General features: G+C 33.4%; 1 protein-coding gene and 2 long non-coding RNA genes across 5 annotated transcripts; all 3 read right to left on the reverse strand.

Moving 5' to 3' along the window:
• Positions 1–2,528: 2,528 nt before the first annotated feature.
• Positions 2,529–3,634, reverse strand: LOC141659734 (alcohol dehydrogenase 1-like). The gene is made up of 5 exons (XM_074466663.1): positions 3,568–3,634; positions 3,316–3,452; positions 3,131–3,177; positions 2,630–2,978; positions 2,529–2,546 (listed from the first exon to the last, which is right to left on the reverse strand). Exons 1-5 carry the CDS (start codon positions 3,632–3,634, stop codon positions 2,529–2,531), a joined length of 618 nt encoding a protein of 205 aa, XP_074322764.1.
• A 4,180-nt stretch (positions 3,635–7,814) lies between these two features.
• On the reverse strand, positions 7,815–10,671 carry LOC141661638 (uncharacterized). Of its 3 annotated transcripts, none has more exons than XR_012550068.1 (7): positions 10,497–10,671; positions 9,843–9,940; positions 9,217–9,362; positions 8,953–9,050; positions 8,759–8,859; positions 8,261–8,407; positions 7,815–8,114 (listed from the first exon to the last, which is right to left on the reverse strand). It is a non-coding gene; the product is annotated as an uncharacterized LOC141661638 (long non-coding RNA). The 3 variants fall into 3 exon arrangements; XR_012550067.1 differs by having other exon boundaries at positions 7,815–8,124; XR_012550069.1 differs by lacking the exon at positions 9,217–9,362 and having other exon boundaries at positions 7,815–8,124.
• A 119-nt stretch (positions 10,672–10,790) lies between these two features.
• On the reverse strand, positions 10,791–12,160 carry LOC141724352 (uncharacterized). The gene is made up of 3 exons (XR_012576611.1): positions 12,024–12,160; positions 11,078–11,233; positions 10,791–10,944 (listed from the first exon to the last, which is right to left on the reverse strand). It is a non-coding gene; the product is annotated as an uncharacterized LOC141724352 (long non-coding RNA).
• Between the last annotated feature and the right edge of the window lie 2,337 nt (positions 12,161–14,497).

Consider the following 14,497-nt stretch of genomic DNA (forward strand, 5'->3'; position numbering starts at 1 on the left):
CAGTGCCCTGCGGATTTGGAACTGTGCTTTTAGGTGTTGCATTTTTGCACAATATCAGAGAGCCACCCCCATCTCCTTCAGGTTCTTGATACTACCAAGTAAGCGCAAATAGTCTGATTACTCCCTAACTTACTAAATATGTGCAATTAGTCTGATTACTCCCTAACCTACTTTGATATGTTTTTGTTATGAATCATATTTCTCCCGAGGATAGATATTTATAAGAAAAGGTGGTGAAGCAGAGAGAAATGATTATTTGGAGAAGCAAAAGCCAAGAATTTGTTATGGGAAGAAGGGGATCAACATAGCTGCAAAGTATTAATAACTTTCGTTATAGTTTGGATATGCTTGGAGTATTGTTAATTGATCAATCGTATTGTTGTAATTTTATATGATGTTTGTAATATTTTGGATATGTATTGTAGATTTTAAACAGAACAAGTATTTTAAATTTTAAAAATTAAATGTTATATATGCCTATTAAAGTTTAATGTGTGTTTTATTTTGGTGTTAGATTACAAATGCTACTATTACTTAATTAAAAAGATGGGTGTTACAATTGATAGAACAGATTGTTACAATAAGTTACAATTGATCAAGCTATTGTATCACTCATTTTGTGTTACATTTGGGCTTGTTAGTGTTACAGTAGGTGTCAATTGTAACGTTTTCCTCTCTGTTACAATATATCAGTGAAGTGTTATATTAGGGTGTCTATTGTAATGCTCGTATACGTAACACCTCCTGGTATTACAATAGACCTATTGTAACACTTTTAGGGCCTATTGTAACACCATTTAGGCATTACAATAGTCCACTTATGGCGTAGTGTGTGTTTGTTGGGTTGGTCTCTCGGTAATGGTCTTTTCTGCAGGTGAAGTCCGTGTTCAAGGCTGAAGATTTTAGGGGGTTAATTGGATTTATTTTTCTGGTTGTCTGGTGACCCGGAGAAGGTTTGTAGCTGGCACTACACCATAGAATGGCTATGTAAACCACAAAAATATATTGCCTTACCGGCTATTTCTGTTGCAGTAGAATTTATGGCAACAAATATATAAAATTTTGGTGTTGCATCCGGTGGTAATGCAATAGAGGTCCTATTGCAACATCTTAAGCAATATATTACAACAACAAAATATTATTGCAATAAACCATATATAGCAATAAAATGTATTTTACAGGAACTCGGTTAAATTATTGCAATAGTTGTTTTTGTCAGCTAAATAACCACCTTAAGACAACATTAATTGGTTCAATTGCAATGAAATTTAAGGTTAAATTTGAAAATATTGTAACAATTTTGAACTAATTACAATATTTTATAGCTGATGTAATTATAAATGGCAACATATTTGGACACAATTGCACCATTATTTTTTTAAAAAAGCAGTAGGATTTGACTATAAATAAACTAAACCAGGCATGTTTTATGCCACAAAACCAAACATCAATGTCATTTTATAACCATTAACAACCATTCAAAAGATTGTTCCAACATAATCATGCATATAATTCAGAATGTACATCAATACAAAAGGATAAATTACTACACTAAATTAACTAATTAACAAAACTAATAGTAGTAATCTTTATTTAGCTTCTTCGCTAAATGAGAGGCATTTATCTTGGTTCTGGATCAAAAGTTTCACAAGCTCAATTGGAGCAGCAACAGTTTTGGACACAACTGTAAAGACTCCATCCATGAGAAAATCGATGGCAAAACCTGCAATCCCTTTCTCAGCTCGTTCTAGAACAAATTTCACATATGAAGAAAAAGCTAATGGAAGGTCCTCGGTGGCTGGGTATGTTCATTCCGTGGGGTACCTCAATCCTGCACCAGTATAATTCCCAAAGGAAAAATGGCTTCTCTGTGTAGAAAAGCTTTCATAGATACCCTTAACATCATGTGAAAGGTTGGAACCAAAATTGTATTGGGTAGAAAATTTCTGATAAACAGTTGGAAGTTGGTTCTACTCAGCCATTTCTACTGGCACAAATAAAATTCCTACAAAAAGCATAAGTTAGTCAGAATATATAAATTAAATGCTCCGAAAAAGGAGAAAAGGAGAAGCATTAGAGATGCCCATTCAACACTTCTCAGATGCATTCATATTTAGCCCATTTCAAGGGAGAATTAAACTTCACTAAATTTGCACAATTTAAAAAGATTATTAACTTGAGATCGATATTAACTTCAATCTATCACTAAATTTAGAAAGATTATAAAAAAAACTTATTAACATGATAACTTTAGATAGAGCAAGATACACAGAGTAGCTCTTACGCTTTCAACTAAAATTTGCATAATTGATAAGGTATTGACAACTACAGATACTTGCTGCGACACAAGTTAGAGATTAAATGACAAAATGAAAGTCAACCATTGAATAAAAGATAAAATTGGATGTTAAAATAAGTATCAAAAAAGATTTACAGAAAAGGCTAGCTAATTGATTTACATTAATAATTGAAACTTTATAAAGGGCCACTGGTAATAACTACTAATGCTATTTTCGGATTAGAAACATTCAGGGCCGCACCCATTCCTATAAAATTAATGATACAAAAGCATTAGCAAAACCATGCTCAGTTCAGGCTGCAACTTGAGCTCCCATTATATATATAGAACATGATAAGATAAACACTTTTGTGCATGTGGATATACCACATCTAAGAACACACACTTTATCAAGCGGAGCTTCCAGGTTGATCTTTGCAACACAGCCAGAGTGAACAAAAGTGTAATGACTGAGGTGAAAGTTCCAACAAAGTGATAGATAGGCTTGCCATCTTTCGAAAACCTTGGCTTACCATCACTAAGCATCACACCTCTGTCCAAATTGATCCTTAGCAGATCACACAAATTGCTTTCACTTGATTTACAATGACGGCACTCCCCACACTCGCCTATAAACAGAGGTAACACTTTTTCTCCGGGTTTGAGGGCTGTAACACCATCTTCAACACTCTCTATGACTCTGGAGCCAACAATATAAATCAATAAAATTCATTCAAGGATAAAATTATGCACACCACAAAGTCGAGAACATGTAAAATTAGAAGTCTAGGTCAGTAGAACATAAATTTATTCTCTTGTATTAAAAGTTTTCTTATCAAAATTCAAACATACCCTCCTGCTTCGTGACCTAATATTCGCGGAAATAGAGGTTGATGTCCCTGTTAGAAAATGAAAGCAAGTGTAATGGATAAAAAACAGAGAAAATAAATCTGCTCTAGCCTTTAGGAAAAGCGTACATATAATGACTAGCTATAGTGTTTAGGCTAGCAGTGAACACGTTCATCAATATAATATACCTTGGCCTCCCAGAAGTAAACGTCAGAATGACAAAGAGACGTGAAATGAATCCTGATTCGAACTTCCATTTTCTTCGGTGGTGCAACGTCTACCTCCTCTATTATCAGTGGCATGCCTGCTTCCCAAGCCACAGCAGCTGCAATCATAATTTATCTGTAAACCATTAATTTATAACTACTACTGCTACCGCAAGGATTACAATCTTGGAACTTGTAAACCACAATACGAACCGGATTTGCAGAAGGACTAACCTAAGTTGACTTTCAAACCATTGTGCCCTAAATCATCGAAACTGCTAATCAGCATAACAATTTGCATCAAGACAAATTAAACAATTCCACATAATCAAAGCAAGCCACCTGAATAATTGATGTACAATCTCAAACAAAAACACACAATACAAAATCGATTCAAAAAAATTCAAATTAACCATAATTAAAATTCAATTGACATAATAACCGATTTAGGGAAGAACATGCCTTCTTAGTTGATCTTAACCTTCAAACTTAAATGCTTGAGCTAGATTCTTCTTCATCCAATTTCAATCTGTGAGAGTAATTTGGTGTTCGCCTCTTTCTGAATTCTTGTTTTGTTTAGTGTATTTTTGTATTTTCTTTTATTCAAGTGTATCCTTGTAAACTGTTATTTTATCCCGCTTATATCTGTGTGCTTTGGTTAAAAAAATTTGAAAGCCCGCTTTGTTTGAGAGCCCGCGAAACTAATGGGCTGAAATTTTTGGAGTTGGCAACGTATTTTGAAAACTGTTGCAAGGGAATTCGAATTTTTCACACAATTTGACACATTCTCAGTTCAACTGTAACATTTTTTTACAATTGTTGCAATATCTCCAAATTTAGAAAACACTTCACTACAGCATAAATGGCTTATTACAACATTTAAAGTTGATGTTGTTATTTCTTTTGTTAGATTTGCCATGCATATTTTGGCTAATACAACGTTGTCATTTTTATGTTGGCTTAGACATTGAAAAACTGTCGGTGAAGAATTAAAGTGTGATTATGTTGCTAAAGGTATGAGGATGTGTTGCAATCATTTTTAATAAATAATAATACTGCTGATGTGGCATGGGTCCATGTATGCTGACGTGGCACTAGTGGAACCACATGGTGACGTGGCACTTTGTCATAACAGTTGGCTTAAAAATTGTTAATAATTTTCTATTTTTCTTCACTATAGTGAATCCAATACATTGCCAATATATTTGTCTTGGGCCAAAGTTTAACTTTAGGCTTAAATAACTGTTGTTAAATTTTGGGCTTAAAAATTATTGGGTTTTTTGTGTTGCTGCACTTGCATATTGTGTTGGGCTTAAAAATCCGGCCCCGCTGCAAATCCGGCCCATAATCACCTTGTACATTTGCAAACATATTATGAATACAAACATATTCTTCTCCGAGTATAGAACTTGTTTTTAAGTTTTGGGTTTATGTGTTTTTATGTGTTTATAAATGAGTGTATGTAAAAGCTTCGATTTTCTCGATTTTCTATTTGTTTTCTGAATTTGGTTAAAAATTGAGTGTTGCCGAGTTTAGAGCTCGGCTTGCCGGCTTTTATGGTTGTTTTTAAGTTTTGAATTGTCGGTTTTTGTTGTTGTGGTTGAAATGAATCTGGTAAAATAGCTGAAAAAGTTTTCGAGATTGCTTTAATTTATGCTTATTCTGCTTTGATAAGAGTGGGTATTGTGCTTCGGAGATTTTTGTGTAGGGGGAAGGGGGAAAGAGTGGTGGAGGGTTGTTTAGTGAGATGATTGATAGAGGGATTGAAGATGATTGATAGAGGGACTGATATACGTATAATACCATGATTTGTGGTTGTGCGAAGGTAGGAAGATGAGACTCGTCAGATTCTGTAATTTTCCAGTAAGTTCGTTGTGTTGTTGACGACCCATTAACCCGATTTCCTAACCCGATGTTGACTTAGTTTTAATCCAAAAACATCCAAACCCATTTTATGGAAACTGTTTATAGGATTTTCCTAAAAAAAAAGATTTATTCTTAAAAAGTAATAAAAAATCCAATTTTATTAGAAAAATAGATTTTAATTTTAAACAATTAACTACAGTACATGTGGCAACATATTATTGGTTACTTGTGCCACCTCAGACTCTTGGTTTGTCACTTTAAAAATTATTAAGTCAATGGGAATTGAACCCAGCATCTCCACTCTAACAAAGTAAGGAGCCAACCACTGTACCAAAACAATACTTGTGTTCTGTTTTGCATGATTAAAATGTAAAGTGATGTTGCATTTAAAATTTTGATTTCAATAAAAATGAGGCTTTTAACTATTTAATTTTTTTTAATTTTTTTTTGACAATGCATCATTACATATTTTAAAAGTCAATGATTCTAGTAATGTGATTATTTTTATTTATATATAATTGGTAGAATTTTATAATATTCAAGGTATTTTTATTAATAAATATGGATACTAGTTAGTTAGTGTTACAAAGGAAGGTTGCATTTTTTAAAAAATTCATTTTTGAAGATGAATCTGCATGGATGTTAATTTTAATGATGGTAATTTTTAAAACACATTTTTTAAGATCTATTTTTGTAGATTTTATAATATTCCAAACCCCAAACCCTAAAACCTAAAATTTAAATTTTATAACGATTAACGTTGATATTGAATTTATGATGTGGGTCCAATATACGTATTGTGTATCCGTACTGGTGAGACCCATTTTAGCAACCCAAACCAATTAATTTGGGTTTTAAAAATTTCAACCCAAATCGAATCGTTTAAATTTATAACCCAAACCAATTTGTAGTTTTTAAACATTGTTTAAACATTGAACTCGGTAAATGAAAACAGTGGTGATTTAATTGGGTTGACTTTTTTCCAACCCAAATATATATCGGGTTGGAAAAAATCGATTTGGATCAGCCGAAATAGGGTCAAAACGGTTATATCGGTCAAAACAGTCAAATATTGATTTTATAAATATAATTAATATTCTACTAAATTTCATAATTTATCAAAAAGAAGATAAAATAGTTAATTATTATTTTATGTTTTCAAGTGAATAATTAATAAGTTAAAATATTAATATATATTTATTAATATATATTTAGTAATATAAAATTGGATGAGCGGCAAAATTACCGCCCAATCCAATCTACCAAATTTCACTTAGTGAAATTCCCTCTAGTGAGCATACTTACCTAAATTAATCTATCCTCTCTACTAAGCACCTCTCTCTTAGCTCTTCTCTCTGTAAATACCCACACACATATTAATCTTCGCTCATTTTCATCTTCGCTCTTCTCTCTTAGGCTCTTCTCTTCACTCACATTGATTTTGGGTTCTCTTTTCAGGGTTCTCTTCTTAGGGTTTCGAACTAGGGTTTCGAGATTGATTTTGAAATTAGGGTTTCGGATTGAAGGGTGTCGATTTAAAGGTAATTCTCTCTTCTATTTTATGAATTTAGGGTTTCTATTCTCTCTTCGATTTTGATTTTGAAATTAGGGTTTCGATTTGTTTTTTGGACTTTGTGTTATTTGTGTTTTTTAGAAGTTGTATATGTTAAATTAGGGTAAATGTTAAGTATACCTAGATATAAGTTCAGGTGTTTAATTTTTGTAAATGTCAATTGGTTGGTTAGAGATGTCGAATTGGGGATTTGGTTGATTATTTTCATTTTAGATGGTTTACAGTTAATTATAGTGAACTGGTTGTTTAATTATTTTGCACTTGTATTCAAAGATGTTTAGTGGTAATTGGTTTTAGCATTGTCCCCCTAGCTTCTTCCATTTTAGTTTTTGATTTTATTTTAAGTTCTTTGATTTTGTTAATATCATTATATTTTTGTTTAGGAACTAGAAAGAAATGAAATTGGATATTCATAAAGAATCTGTTGGTATCATCATTAGTAGATCTATTAGAACAAGCAATAGGAACGAACCGTGTTGGTCATTTGCTTATCATGCTTAATTGGGCACCTTTGAATAATTAGTAGATCTCTTAAAGCACTACGCCATATATTGGATTCTGCAACCCCAAGAAACCGTAACTAAAGGCCAAAAAAACGTTGCTAAAGGCCAAAAAAAGGCTATGGCGACTCTTTTTCGGGGTTGCAATTTTAGGCGTTGCAATATAGTTTTTTGCAACCCGGCGACACCCTATTACAACCCTTGGTTATCCGTTACAGAAACGTGCTATTGCAACACCAATGGGGTTGCAATAGGTCTTGAAAAGTGCTACAGTAGGGTTTGGGCTATCAGTACAATATTTGTGGACCCCACAATGGGGCCTACATATGGGGTATCGATGCAACCTTTTTGCAACGCTTTTTAGTATTTTTTTTAATGCTTTTTAGTATTTTTAGTAACATTTTTTAGTGATTATTAGCAACACTATAAAGACCTATTGCAACGCTTTTACAAAAAAAAATTGTAGGAACTGTTTATAAATTAACAAGCCCATAAATAAGACCATTGCCTTAAAACCAGCACAGTCCACAAATTATAAACATCAGTCCACCAACCACAACATCAGTTTCCCGATACTACCACTACCTTCACCATCACCATACTACCATCCTTATACCACTAATTGTCTACCAACCTTAAAACAAAAGCGGAAGTTTAAACAAGTTAAAGTTACAATTCAAAATCTAAACATTGTAGTACTGAGAAAAACAAAGTAGAACGAGAATGCTGCTAGAACACTTCTGACTAGGTAGAACCACCTCCAGTAATAGGAGGTGGTTTACCTACACGCTGAAGAATTTCTTCCTCCAACTCAGCGCTTTCTATTTCTTCAAGTTTTGCTTCTAGTTCATCCTGCAACATAAAGAAGACATTCAGAAAAAAGAATACTTTCTGAATCAAAGGAACATTGATAAGCAGAAAAGGATGTATTCTAACTGGGACTACAAGAATCAAAAAATAAAATTAGTGATATAGGTAAACAACATACCTCATCAAAATCAGCTGTTGCACCAATGGGAGTGGCTAGTGCTTCTTGAATTTGTTTCATGTTTTCTGTTTGCTCGCTTATTTAATCCATAGTTTTATCTACATCATCCATATCAATTTGTTGTTCGAGCAACTTTTTCCTCTTCACCTGCAACCAAAGATATTAGTTAGGCCACTAATTTAAATTAAGGGCCCATATGAATAGAAAGATATACTACCATATAGTGTTTCTCTAGTATTAATATATTTTGATGTAATAATTATATATTCTGATGTAATATCATTTAAGAAACACAAATAGTGAAACACACACAAGTCTAGAGGTTTGTCGCACTTCCACAGATCCAGTCAGATTAAACTATAAGAAGCTAATCCAAATAGATTGAAATGAATGAAACCCAATCAGTTGTTCAGTTACTGTTACAATATATATCATAAACAATGAGTGCAAAAGTTAGGTGGAGGCTAAAAGTTACAGAAAAGAAAGCTAAGATCGTACCGTATGGACAGGTGTCGAGCGCTCACTTGCAAGTTCATAACCATTTGGATCCTCACCAGGAGGATGTAAAATTGAGATACAAAACTTTCCATTAGAATAAACTGCAATGATGGGATTAGTTTCAGATTCTTCCCGGACTTTATAAACTTATATATAAACCTCTATATATAAATACTACTAGACTGCAGAGATACCGTTGGGATGCCACATCTCAGATGTAAACCTCACTGATGGAGGACTATTTGGGTAGTTGGGCGGGAAGCTCATAATTGCATTAAAATAGCCTCCATCGCTGCAACAAGATAAATATATATTGTTACAAGGTTCAAGATTCACACCATAGTAAACTGTCTCCTTGCTTCCTCATAACAAACATAATGCTGCCTAAAAAAACAATGTTGGAAAGTGGTTTCTCTAGTATTAAGTTTCCTTATTGGATCGAAACAAACTCCCATCACCTGTGGGAATACTATTTTCCCCATCAAAAAGCATAAGATTATCGGCACTATTAGGTTCATATGCGAGAGGAACTCCTGGTCTACCACTACTTTCAACAGAATCTCCTGGAGGTGAATCAGCCAATGCAAAACTACATTTTGCTTCACTGCAACAAAAGTACATTCTATCATATATCCACATGGAAAGCTATTTATTGTAAAACACAAAATTCTAATAATGATCTTATTATCGTTGATAGTATTGTTGTTACTTATATTACAATATCCCCCCCTCGTGATTCAGAAGGCAAAACTTTGGAAGACGGAATCTGATAAAATGCCAACTTAAGCACAATATATTCTACGTATCCAAAATTTATACTAGCTAAATAACTGAGCACTTGCAAATTAGTCATAATTATGTCATAAAACTATATATTAACACTCTATCTACAAATGATAGGTGGATTGAGTATACGACTAAAGTGGTACTTATACTTTTGTATCATGTTCTTCCTTGTATAATGATCTGATCTACGTGATCACTAATTTTCTTATATTACTTGAGACTTAATAGTAACAGAACTAGATGCTATAATTTTCTTATATTACTTGAGACTTAATAGTGACAGAACAAGGTGCTATACCTGATCACAAATTGCTCGGGTTGTTGATCTGTCAAGGAAGTAGACTGAACACTGTGTGAAGCAGCATTTGCTAGTCTAAAGTCCAGAGGATCACCACCCTGCCAAAACAAATGCTTTACTACCAGTACTTTGACTTAATTTTTTTGGTAAATGTCAATCACGGATATTTAAATTAATATAATTTATATATACACGCAATTTTCCTTAACAGGGGTGCGAACCTTGAAATTTAAAATTATTATATATACACGCATCCTTCCTTTACAGGGGTGCAAACCTTGTAAATAGTGATCAGATATCTGTTAGAAAGAGTTCAGTCGTAAACTAGTATATGTTGCTTAAATGGATAATTAGTAATTAGTTCTAAATATAGAACCAAAGATTGCTATAGCAATCCTTGCCACATTAGTTTCAAATAAGTAAAAGGGACGATATGTTTGTTACATGAGTTTTAACAAATAAACTCAATAAGTGCAGCCATTTTAGCATAACCACTGAACTACAAGTTCGAGTATAGCAGCAAAATCACGTTCGTAGCCAAAATATATAAATACAGAAATCCATATTAGCATTAGCATTGTGCTTGCTCTAGGATAGGAGTTGTCATATAATAGCAGTGGTCTAAGTAATTAGCTCAACTGGTTTACAACTTACAAGAAGATTTCTGAAGTTTCCTTTGGTACTCGCCTGTGTGTGATTTTATATTTCCTTTGGTACCTTTTTCCGACCTCTCTATTTCACTTCAGAACCAGCAGCATTCTGATTATTATGAATTTCTAACTCAGTAAGAAGCATCATGTGCACAAGGCAGGATGTATGAAATACATGAAAAGCCTGCAGGTGGAAGCATATTACAAAACAGAAAAGAATAAACAAGATGAAAAAAGATGGTCATACTGCTAAAAAATATCATGGCAGAAATTTACCCCATTCACATTCCTGCTACTGCAGACGCGTCTACCGGTCTTATGTTCATAAGAGTTGCCACATCTTTACCAGGGAGCACATTGTGCTGACAGATGTCACACATTCTTTCTGCAGCTACACGTTGATGTTTTCTAAGTTCTTTTCTCACAGTTTTGCTCGATATCAGCTTTCCTATCTGCAAAATCGATACAATATTAGCATTCCTGCAATAACCTTGTGGAAAAACTCTACAAAATTTCACTGGTGACCGTGACTGTTTAAGAAGAAAGGTAAGCATAAACTCATGTATTATTATATCTGTTATATACAAAATTAGCTTCTCCCACAGCCACGCGATCAAAACATTCCCCAGCATGGCAGGTGGAAGCCCAAATTAAGGGATTTTGCTTCTCATCAACAAAACTCCTCATCATATGTCGAATTGAGTCTGTTGATATAACAGTTGTTATGCCCAGTCTACTACCCTGCAAAATGAATTTAAAGCTTAACAACTAGAAAAGATGACTTTATAACTTCAATCGACAGCCTAGATTTTATTATTTTTGAGCATGAGAAGACCTACTGTATCTATGAAGATATTCAATAAAAATATTGAATTACTAATAACAGACATAGAGTAGTACTGACCAAAATAAATCTAGCATTACCTCTGACAAAACTTTGGCATAGAAAAACAGAACAGATTGGAAAAGAACAAAGGTGTCTGAGTCAACATTCATAAACAAATTAATAAAACATTCCGCAAAAACTAAAACAAGTGTACACAAATTAATAAGAGATCAACATTCATAAACTATAAATATACTAAATCTAACACCAAAAGATCCCACTCCCAAATCAATCATATTACATACCCAAATAATAAAATGTAATATCTCGAGGTGTTATAAACAAAAAATACGTAAAGGACATATAAAGCTTCACCTAAACTACCAAGCAAGGCGCGAAACAGTAAGTCAGTCATATTTCTTTAGCCCCAAATTATAAAAACCAGTGTCCTTAAAAACCTGAAAGACAATAAAATATTAAAGGAGCATAGACAGGAACAATGTAACACAAACCCTAAAAAACCGAGTTCTCTAACTTAACATCACCTAACTTAACACACTCCATCCCCACCCCCAATATCTCGTTAGCCCCAAATTACACAAACCAGTGTCCCGAGAAAACGAAATACAACAAAACGTTTAAAGCAACAGAAATAGTAATAGAAACAAGATAACACCGAAACCGAGTTCTCCAATATAACATCACCTAAATCCTAATCTCTGATACAGTGGTGACTCAGAGGGGGAGAGAGATAGAGCGCCTGGATCAAATCTGATTCACTAGAGTCTGTAGAAATAAAACTGATTATTCTGAATAGAGAAAGTCTGTGTTGTATAGCTTTGAGTAAATAGATAGAGATAGAATTGTAATATTTGTTTTTAGGATTGTGAATGAGAATTTCGGGAGCTGGTAGGTAGGGTTTTGAGAGGAGGGGCCTTAATATTTTCCCCAAAGTTAGTAGGTGGTATATTTCCCGCTCACCAAATCCCTCTACAACTATTTACATTATTAAAATTAAAATATATTAATTAATTTTATAACACTTGTTTGATTTTTATTAAATATATTTAATTTACTCTTTTATTTTCATAATTTTTATAATTTTTTATTAGCTAAAAAATTAATTTTTTCTCTCACAGCTGCCACAGTATGTGACCCACTTGTAGAGAACCCAGTGAAACGTCAGCATAATTTTAATAAAAAAATAAATAATTTTATTTATAATAGACTTGACAACATTTTTTACTTCTTTGCTAACATAATTAAAATATGTTGTAATAGGTTAGATTAATGTTGTGTTGGGGCAATATTTTCTATGGCAACATCACTTAATAATGTGGTGGAAGGTCGTTTATGACGTAGTGAATATTGTAAATAAATCCATTAATCACTTGTTAAGTTTTATAAAGCATTCAATTTATCATTATAATATTTGAAATCACTGCACTAATATTATTAACTTCTAAAAATAAATAAAATATATATTTCAATTATTATTTCATTTCTATGTAAAAAATTACTAATTAGTTAATTTCAAAAAAATCATCTTTAATTATATATGTCATTTTGGTAACACATTTTGACTCTACGGCAACATCAAAAAAGAGGGGTTGCGGTAGACATTGGTTTTGAAGGCTACTATTACACTTTTCTTTACAACCCCACTGTGAAGGGTTGCAGAATCCAATATATGGCCTAGTGAAGGCTGCAAGATGTACAATTTTCGTCCTGAATTGGGCACCTTTGCTTATCATGCTTCATAATATGATCGAATGATGATAGATTCATGCTTGTTGGTTAAATAGATGTGTTTATCAGATGCCTTATGTTTCGTATGTTCTTTCTAGTAACAATAAGATTATATAAATATGATACATTAAGTCTTGAAGATTTATACAATTATGTTTGTGATGAATCATGACTGATGCAGAATTTGGAATTTGAAAATACAAAGTCATTTAGTGTTCTATTTTTGTTAGATACCAATTTGAAAACACAGACTCATTTAGTGTTCTGGACTAGGCCTTCCTAAGTTTGCAAACACACAAACACACAAATTATAATATTATAATATTTATATGCTTCTTAATTGTAGTGATGGACGACGAGGAAATTATTTGGATAAATCTTCCAAAGTATAGTGGACGGTACATTAGAGGGGTAGAGACATTTATTAAAAATGCATTTGCCAAATTCTCTGTTGGTGATGAATTACTATGACCTTGCAAGACTTGTATTAATCGCAAGTGGCAGAGGGCAGATGTGATCAACAATCATCTTATTTGGAGTGGTCCATCTCAATTATATGTTAATTGGATTTATGAGGTTTCACTTAAGAGCGACGAAAATAGGGATAACAACATATGGATTTTCAAACCAATGTGAGTTTTGGAAATAACCTAGATGAGATGTTGCGTTGTACTAGTGGACCAAATGACGATGTCAAAAATGTTTATCGCCATGTCGAGGAGGGAAACCAACCTTTATATCCAGGTTGCGCAAAATTTTCGCGATTAAGTTTTATCATTAGGTTGTATTCATTAAAGTGTGCCCATGGGATTTCAGAGTCGGGATTTGGGGATATACTAGGGTTGATAAGAGAAGCCTTTCCACAGGCACACATACCCTTATTTTTCAATGCCGTAAAAAGTTTCATTATAGATCTAGGTCTCGACTATAAAAAAATACACGCTTGTCCTAACAATTGCATGTTGTATTGGGTGAGAATGAAAAAGAGGATTCCTGTAAAACTTGTGGTGCTTCAAGGTGGACCATAGTGGAAAAAGAAGGGACCCGCGACAATGATGCAAAGAAGTTGATTCATAAACTGCCGGCAAATATTATGCGATATTTTCCACTAAAGCCAAGACTGCAACAGATGTTTATGTGCAAGGAGTTTGCAGAAATAATGACATGGCATGCAGTTGGACGGAAAAATGACGGGAAACTTAGACATCCAGCAGATGGCGAAGCTTGGAAGGAAATGGATACTAGGTATCCTCAATTCTCATGTGAAATTAGGAATATTAGGTTGGGTGTCGCTGCTGATGGATTCAATCCATTCCGAACAATGAATACTTTACATAGCACCTGGCCAAATAATTTTGGTTAACTATAATCAGCCTCCTTGGTTATGTATGCGTCAAGAAAACCTTATGCTTTCAACACTCATTTTTGGT

This window comes from Apium graveolens, chromosome 5 (genome assembly GCF_009905375.1).
Source record: "Apium graveolens cultivar Ventura chromosome 5, ASM990537v1, whole genome shotgun sequence".
NCBI lineage: Eukaryota > Viridiplantae > Streptophyta > Magnoliopsida > Apiales > Apiaceae > Apium > Apium graveolens.

What these genes read in the sequence shown, in the direction of transcription:
- LOC141659734 (XM_074466663.1), bottom strand. Translation starts at nt 3,634, where the DNA reads ATGCAAATTGTTATGCTGATTAGCAGTTTCGATGATTTAGGGCACAAT. An exon ending in TGGTTTGAAAGTCAACTTAG is followed by an intron (nt 3,453 to 3,567) that starts GTTAGTCCTTCT and finishes TTATGATTGCAG; the next exon opens with CTGCTGTGGCTTGGGAAGCA. An exon ending in TTTACTTCTGGGAGGCCAAG is followed by an intron (nt 3,178 to 3,315) that starts GTATATTATATT and finishes ATTTTCTAACAG; the next exon opens with GGACATCAACCTCTATTTCC.